Source organism: Cicer arietinum, chromosome 2 (assembly GCF_000331145.2).
Source record: "Cicer arietinum cultivar CDC Frontier isolate Library 1 chromosome 2, Cicar.CDCFrontier_v2.0, whole genome shotgun sequence".
In the NCBI taxonomy this organism is placed as follows: Eukaryota; Viridiplantae; Streptophyta; class Magnoliopsida; order Fabales; family Fabaceae; genus Cicer; species Cicer arietinum.
Window position 1 is genome coordinate 4,665,297 of NC_021161.2, and position 8,997 is coordinate 4,674,293.

Below are 8,997 nucleotides of genomic sequence, written 5' to 3' on the forward strand. Positions count from 1 at the left end.
TGTACTCCAAAATGATCCTTATCATATTTAATTAGTTGGTGTTCTAAATTTATGTGACTTTGCAATTAGTTCAATTTTCAATCTCATGTCATGTGTATAAAATTGAATCATTTTCTTCATTTCTCACATGTTCAATTTTTTTGGTTTTGTTCACTTTATAAATCACTTAATTAATTAGTCCTCCTTTGTCATAATTTTTATCTAAGTTTTTTTCTTTCTTCTTGTGTATCATTTTTCTATATTAATTCATCTTTGGTGAGTCCACGCACAAGTTCAACATCTTTGAAATCATTATTTTTTCGAAGTGAGATTGAGTTTATTCGGTTTAGTTTGGTTTTTTTAGTATTGATTTTGTTGAAGTTTTTGATTTTTCAAAATTGTTTTTTCCTTTTTTTTTTATTATTGTTTGAATCTTATCAATGGCTCCAACGAATTTTCCTCTTCGTTGGGAGAGCACAGGAGACCAATGGTGGTATGCGTCCCCGATAGACTGGGCTGCAGCCAATGGACACTATGACTTAGTTCGTGAAATGCTTCGAATTGATAGTAACCATCTCTTCAAACTAACTTCCCTACGCCGAATTAGGCGTCTGGAAGTAGTTTGGGACGACGATGAAGAACAATTCCACGACGTTGCGAAGCTTCGTTCGCAAGTCGCTTATAAGCTTCTCTTAGAATGCGAATCGAAAAAAAACAAAAACTCTTTAATAAGTGCAGGGTATGGTGGATGGCTAATGTACACAGCTGCATCAGCTGGTGACATGAATTTTGTTCAAAATCTTCTTGAGAGGAATCCATTGTTGGTTTTTGGTGAAGGTGAATATGGTGTTACTGATGTTTTTTATGCTGCTGCTAGGAGCAAGAATTGTGAGGTTTTTAGGTTGATTTTTGATTATGCAATTTCACCAAGGTTTGGGAATGTTTTGGAGGAAAATGCTGTTGAGGAGAATATTAATTGTGATTATAGATTGGAAATGATTAATAGAGGTGTTCATGCTGCTGCTAGAGGTGGTAATTTGAAGATTTTGGAAGAGCTTATTGGCCATTGTTGTGATGTTTTGGATTGTAGAGATGCTCAAGGTTCAACTGTTTTACATGCTGCTGCCGGAAGAGGGAAAGTTGAGGTCATAATCTTCTTCTTAATTTGTTTTATTTTTAGTTCTCTTTCATTTTTTTATCTTCAATTTGCATTCACATTCACATACATACAACACATGGTACTAATAGATGAAAATTGATAATAATTTAAGAAAATAGAAGTAATTGTATGTGTTAGTGTAGTGTTAGTATCTTATACTGACACATGTAAGACATCAATCACGTCTTAGATTTGAAGTGTTGATGTTACATCAAATTTTACTTTTGGTAAATTACTATTTTGGTGTAGTGGCCGGGACAATTTTTTTTGGGTGTTGCATCAAATCTTGCTTTTCACACACATACATTGATATTGGACACGGCACAAATATTGACATTTAAAAATTGATAATAATTTAAGAAAATTGAAGTGATTGATAATAATTACATGTATTGTATATTGTATATTGCCTCATGTGAGGTTTTGTTTGGTGTTGAATTAGGAAATCACGACATTAAAACGCATGGGGTACAATTTATTTATTTATTGTGGTCTTATCCAGCTTGAAGGATCGGTCTCGGTAGCTGTACATAGAGAATACTCAATTTACACAAAAGAAATCTATTAGGAAAAATGCAACTCCCACATAAAAAAGAGATATGATCTAAAAAGAGTTTATAAAGAGAGACACCTCCACCTTAGAATAGGTTTGATATAGACACAACATATAGAAATATAAATCTTAGTTAGATCCTAATCAAACACCTAACATGATTCAAAATAGGACATTTTGCTGTCATTTGATGAATGTAACAATCATGTGTAAATAGGTTTTGGATTGTTGTTGCTAGCAAGATCTTGTATATTCCATAACAATAAAAACCCATATCTTGTATTGTAATTGAGCTTCCCATATGATATCATAGAGAAAGAATCCACGAAGCTCAAAGACATCTTAGATTAGACATGTCACCATGTTTGAAATACGTCACTATTCGACACTTGTCTTTTTTCTAATGTTCGTGGTACTTATCCCGTAAATACCAGGTTCAACTCCCACATACAATAAAAAACTCATTAATTTGTAATAAGGATAAGAGGGGCGATAAGATCGTAAATAACAGTGTCGGTCGTCGGGGCTAGACTGTTACACTAATAATGTCGATGTGTCAGTGTCCATGTTGTATCAAGTGTGTGTGTCGGAGTCAGAGGAAGACACTATCTCCTTGATTTATTCATATAATTTGCTATATATGTTTGACATTATATTTAATCTATTCTTGAATCTAATCACGCAGGTAGTTAAATATCTAGCATCATCCTTTGACATAATCAACTCAACTGATAATGAAGGAAACACTGCTTTACATATAGCTGCATCAAGAGGCCAATTATCAACATCTGAATTCCTAATCTCATCATTTCCATCATTAATCTCACACAAAAACAATACAGGTGAAACTTTTCTCCACAAAGCAATTTCTGGTTTCCAAACTCATGCATTCCGAAGACTCGATCGACAAGTCGAACTTCTCCGAAAACTACTAACAACAAACCACTTTCACATACAAGAAATCATCAATCTCAAGAACAATGATGGAAGAACAGTTCTTCACATGGCAATCATAGGAAACATCCACATTGATCTTGTTCAACTTTTGATGACAGTAAAATCAATAAATGTCAACATATGTGATGTTAATGGAATGACACCACTTGATTACCTTAAACAAAACCCTAATTCATCAACATCAGATATTTTGATCAAGAAATTGATATCAGCTGGTGGAATGTTTGGTTGTCAAGGTTACAATTCAAGAAAAGCTATTGCTTCACATTTGAGAATGCAAAGTTTTGGAACTAGTCCTGGCACAACTTTTAGAATCTTGGACAATGAAATTTTCTTGCATACAAAAATTGAGAATCATCATGGAATTGTTGAAATGATTCCATCTTCATCAGAAAAAATTATTGCATATGAATCAATAAACAATGAGAAAAGGCGAAATTCGGTGAACTATGCAGCAGCAAGGTTGAAAAGAGCACTTCATTGGAAGAAATCAAAAGAAAAGATTGAAGGATCAAAGAAATTTAATGATGATGTTTCATTGGATTCATGTAGGAAATTGAGTACTAGTTTTGATGAAAATTTAACACCACTTAGGCAAAGATTTTCATCTAGAACAGTTTCTTGTATTGCAAGCAACAAGAGAACACTTTCTGTTAGGAGTCATCAATCAAGTCCAAATGCTAAGAAGAGATTTGCTTGTGGAAGATCTAGGTCAAGTTCGTTTTCGAAGTCATCGATTTCTTCACCGAGGTCAATTGATAAGCAAAAGGGTATTATTTATATTAATAACGACATTGTTTCTGGACCATCTTGTTCGAGTCAACTACGTGATCGTGGTGGCGATGATGAGTTGCCGAAATTGGTTAAGAGAAATTCGGTTAGTAGGAAGTTGAAGGGTCATTATTTCTGTTTTGGTGCACCTGGTCTTAATGTGAAAAATTCAGTTCATAAAGCTAGTTTTGTTGCAGTGGCTTAATGCGATGAACTTAGCTAGTTTGTGACTAGGCTAATGTCAAATAATTAAGGTAAAAATATGTTTTGATCAAATAAGAAACTTTGCCTTTAAAGGGTCTTTAGGGAAGTTCATTATTAGTTTTTAGTTTCTTTTTATAGATTGTTATTATATTTTGTTACTTGAGATTATAGCTCAATCTCATATTCATATGTTAACTAAAAACTTATGTGTTGTAATATAACATGGTTCTTATCATCTTGGCATCAATTTTGTACTATTTGTCTCTGAGGACTAATATAGACATGAGCATCTGACACACAAACACCGACGTTATATGTAGATATTGATAATAAATTTTAAAAAATAAAAATAATAATAAATAATTATTAAGTCTTAGTGTTATTTCGGTATAAGATATTCGAACTACTTTCAATTAAAGTGTCGATGATACAATATTTAAAAATTAAAAATTTGAGAATTAACATTGTCAATGCTCTCATTAGATTTTTGTTTAGATGAGTGATTAGTAATCATGTGCTTGAATGAAACTTGAAGAGATATTACAGTGTGTCATTCTTATAAGGAAAGCCAAAAACAAAATAAAAAACAATAAAAATATAAAATCACTTTTAAAATATTGTTTCCTCTTTCATAATTCACCAACATTGTCCTACCATTTTGAAGGTTATTACTTCAATAATCAAAACTATTGCTTCTTTGAGCATCCCAAGGTCATATGCAATCAGTAAGCACTTGTAACACTTAAAATGGAATCCGAATCTATGTTAGTTATATATAGGACTTAAAAATACACTCTTTTGTTACTTTTAAATATATGATTGATATGTAATTTTATATATTTTAGTTTTAATTTCTATAAATTTTTTAGTTTGATTTTGCTCCTTACAAATATTTTTGTGTTTGTTTTTTGTCCTTATTTTTTTTAGTCCCATAAAAATTAGTTTTAATTGGAATGAGTGTATACAGTATATATAATATTTAATTTTAGTCTCTCCATTATTAATATTAAAGGGATCAATTTCAATAAAAACCAATTTAAAAAAAAAAAAAACTTACTAACATTAATCATATATTTAAGTATAACAAAATATTAATGGAATTACTAAAGAAAATAAAAGCACTTTTGCCTCAACACAATATGTCTGATTATATCATATAGCATATTTCAATTTTCAAATCTCCCATTCAAATATGGCAACCATAACATGCTTATAATGTATGATCATGTGTGATTTAAATGGTCTAATAAAAAATAAAAATTAAAGTAACCTAAAGGCTTGAAGATTAGTATTTGGATGTTGACATTGAGTAATGCTTGGCTACTGAAATTAAACTTTAGATAAGATTTTTCGTTGTTCAAAATTATCACAAGCATTATAACAAAAATGTCAATTATGGAGGGAGGATATGGTTGGCTATTCACAACACACTAAAATGAACAAATGTCATATCATGATGTTGAGTTTTGACTATAACTATGTAATTATCTTCTCTAGTTACTAAGTAATGTTTTTTATTTTTTTTTTAAACCGGACCAATTTACCGGTTCAAGTTGAACTGAAAATCGGTTAGTTTATCAATTATTCAATCTTGATCGATTTTTAATTTGTCAAAATTTGTTTTTTTTCAATTTAATAATAATTTATTTTAAATTTATTTATTTGTCATCTTGTTCAAGTGTAATTCAACCAATTAAACAAGACTGAAAGATTTAATGATTTTGTCAAATTTTTAATTTTTATATACATATGAAATGATAATATGTAGTAGATCCGCATACACAGTTCAAAGATAACACTAAAATCTAAAATACTTAATAAAATATTGATATCTTTAAGATAGTAGTTAGTAATAAGTTTTTTTTACACAAGGGTATTAATTTTTTTTAATCAACTTTCTTAAGGGTATTTTAATCTTTTGCATATTATATGTTTGCTAGTATAATTTACTCTTACTAATTGTATGTCTATATTACAACCCTAAGACTTATTGCCATCTTTTTCTCATCACCTCCTCTTCTTCTTTTGTACTCTTTGTTTGTATTACAAGATTAACAATACCTTAATTTACTCTTAAAATCAACCTCTGAACTTCATTCTCCACATGCAATGAACAATCACACCATTTCAACTTTTTAATAAATAAAGTGATTCTCAAACCTTTTAAATTTTAAATGAAATTAACTTTGATACTTTGTCAATATAAAATATTTTGTATGGTTAACCAAATTAATCACCATTTATATTATTTTTAAAATAGATATTAATAAACTCAAATATTTTTAATACTTTTATTTTGATGATTGATTTTGTTTTGGTCGAATTATTTTGATGATTGATTAAAAGTATAAAAAAACCTTACATGAACAAGGCTTCTGATATTTGGTTTGAATTCACTATTTTGAAATGTCAAATATGGGTTATCATTGGATCAAATCTTCATCTTTACATTGGTTTGGGTCAACGCTTATTTTTGGGCTTTTTTTTAATTGAAAAAAGTATAATTCTGGCATGACACTCCAAAACAATTCAAAAAGTTTATTTTTATGTAATGAATCTGATTTAATTCAACTGATAAATGCAAATAATGTTATATTAAATATTATAGTATGAGTTCGAATTTAAGATCTCGTTGTTGTATGTGATTTTTTCTTTTTTACCATTTCTCTATTAATAAAAAAAATAAAAATGAATGAAAGAATACATCTGCAAAAATATACTTTCTCAATCCCATGTGTGGCTAAATATTTTTTATACATATTAAAAAATGTAATTATAAAAAAAAATCTTTTTATTAAACTACTCATTTTAACTATAGAAAACAAATGTTGAAAACTGATAATAATATTCATTTAGAATATTTTTATTACTAAAATGATACTCAATGAAAAACAAAGAATATATATATACGGTATATCTTAGTATAAAATTAAAAATAGGAGTGTGAATATCTTAGTATAAAATTAAAAATAGGAGTGTGAATAGCAGCATCCAACTATCCCATTACTCATCCTTGCAATTTCGTGCAATAGAGTCAATGTAAAAGTGTATAAATTAAATGAATAAATCTTGAAATTGTGTAATTTATGAAATCACAAATTAAAATTGTATTATCACTATCATATACACAATAAAATAAATATCTATTATTAAAAATTAACAATTTTTATAATAAAATATTATGTTGTATAAATACTATAATTTTGCACTTGGCTCCTTTAAAAAAAAAACATTAATTTTGCATCGTGCTTTTGTTGAGAATTTGAATTAGCTGAAAATGACAAAAGTTGAGTACTCACCAAAATATTCTATGATATTTTTTGACAGAAAAATATGCTATGATTATCACCCTTGAATTTTGTAACACGATGAAAGTAGACTTACATGCAAAACATTCCTTTCATATTTGCTAAGTTTTTTTTTTACTCCTTGCATCATTATACATTATTTTGCATAAATGAAACATTAAATTATAATCATACTTTTTAGGAATTATTTTGCATAATTTCTAAAGCCTAACATTATATAAAATCATGTTTCTCATTGCATTTGCTGTTTTTTCATATCAGCTTGCTTTTGAAATTTAATCAAGAGTTGAGATATTGACCAAGTTTGGTGTTGAAGTCTCATTATTATTTGAGCCAAAACACTCACAAATTTTTGTGAAAAGTTTTCTTTTAAGATATCTAATGATAATCAGATAACTTTTTTTACGACATTTAGACTTCTTTCAAATAATTACGACTTTGTCATACCTTCAACTTTTAAAATAAAGATTTAGACTATATCTCACAACACTCTAAGACAAATATAATAAAAAAGAAGAAAATTAAACACAAACTTAAAGTATTTTTGATCGGTACATCTTATAAAAAATAATCAGAATTTGCATATATAGTCTTTACCTCCCTCTTTCTTTACAATACTAAGTAAAGTGAGACGTTTTGTTTGAAGATTCTTCAATTTCAACCAAACACAATAATTTCTACATTGATTGAAATTGATACATGTTCAACTTGTAAAGATACGCCTCAAATCAAATAAGTAGTGTTAGTTATGGTTAAGAGTTAGTTATAATTGAATTTGGCCAATTTAGTTATGACAAAAGTAGTTATAGTTAGTTAAACTAATGTGCATTTAAATACTATAACTGTAAATGCATTGATAAGTCAAAATTATTGAATATTGATTTAAACAGAGACCTATGCAAAGATTAAAGGAGAAAAAAACAGAGATTGTGAAGTGAAAACTAGTATTGTTGACTCTCAACAATGCTAGATACTAGAAGAACAATTTTGAAGTGACCTTAATCTTGTAAATTCAAATCTTAATAGTAAATTGTTTTGTTCGTTTGCCCGTGACATATGTCTCATTAATTGAAGTTGAACACGTAAATCTGAGTGTTATTTTTTTCTTATCTTTATTTATTTTGGTTTTACTTTGATTTCAAAAACTGATTTCTTTAAACTGTAGAAAGGAGAACGTTCTTCATTTTATCTATTTTCTGTGTTTTCAGTTTTGGTAAAAAACATTCTCCATTTTTAGAAAAAATGAAGAACATTCTCCGTTTCAGTTTTGTTTTTGTTTTTATGCAATTATTAGTTTTATGTTTTGTTATTTAGTTCTTGTTGCAGATTTATTATTGTTTTTAACACAACTTCTACGGTGTACATCGACAATTATAATTTAAAAAAATACCATACTCCATCATATATAGTATATGTCATTTGAAGTTTAACAACTCAGATAATTTCAACTTGAAGTTAAATCACTCAAAAATATTTTTTACTTGCTAAACCACTCTAAAAATTTTCATTTAAAAGTAAATCAATTAAATTTTTTTTATTTGAAATTAAATCACTCAAAGAATGTATTTTACATGTCAAAAACTAGATTGAAAATTTATAATGGTAACTCTATAATGACTTTTTTTAAACTTTACTAAGAAGTTCTTAGTTATACTATTCAACATTTTGTAGTCTTTAAAATGACGTTTGTGTTGGAAAATGATAATTGGATTCGAAATTGTTTACAGATTTCCTCGAAATTTCTCCCACGCCGAGGAAACACGTGTACTAAAAAAACATAGTACTAAAATAATGTGGAAAGTCAACGCTTTCCTTTTAAATTTCAATATAATTTCCTATTTAATTAATTTATACGATTTCATTCTTTTAGAAAGAAAAAAAAACTAATTTAGACGATTTCATGTACGTCACGTATAAGAACTCCATTTTCTTTTGACTTTCATTCTCCGCGTGAAATAAGAATAAAATATAGAGTGAATCGCATTTTTATTAAATTATTCAATATTATTATTTTGATATTTAATTTAATGAAAAAACTTAAATTAATCATCAAATTATTAAAATAA

At 28.0% G+C, this 8,997-nt stretch overlaps 1 protein-coding gene across 1 annotated transcript; it reads left to right on the forward strand.

The window, feature by feature from the left end:
• LOC105851564 (uncharacterized) lies at nucleotides 1-3,870 on the forward strand. Its single transcript, XM_012712695.3, has 2 exons — nucleotides 1-1,124; nucleotides 2,377-3,870. The coding sequence occupies exons 1-2, from the start codon at nucleotides 420-422 to the stop codon at nucleotides 3,622-3,624; spliced, it is 1,953 nt and encodes a 650-aa protein (XP_012568149.1). The 5' UTR covers nucleotides 1-419; the 3' UTR covers nucleotides 3,625-3,870.
• Nucleotides 3,871-8,997: the final 5,127 nt, after the last annotated feature.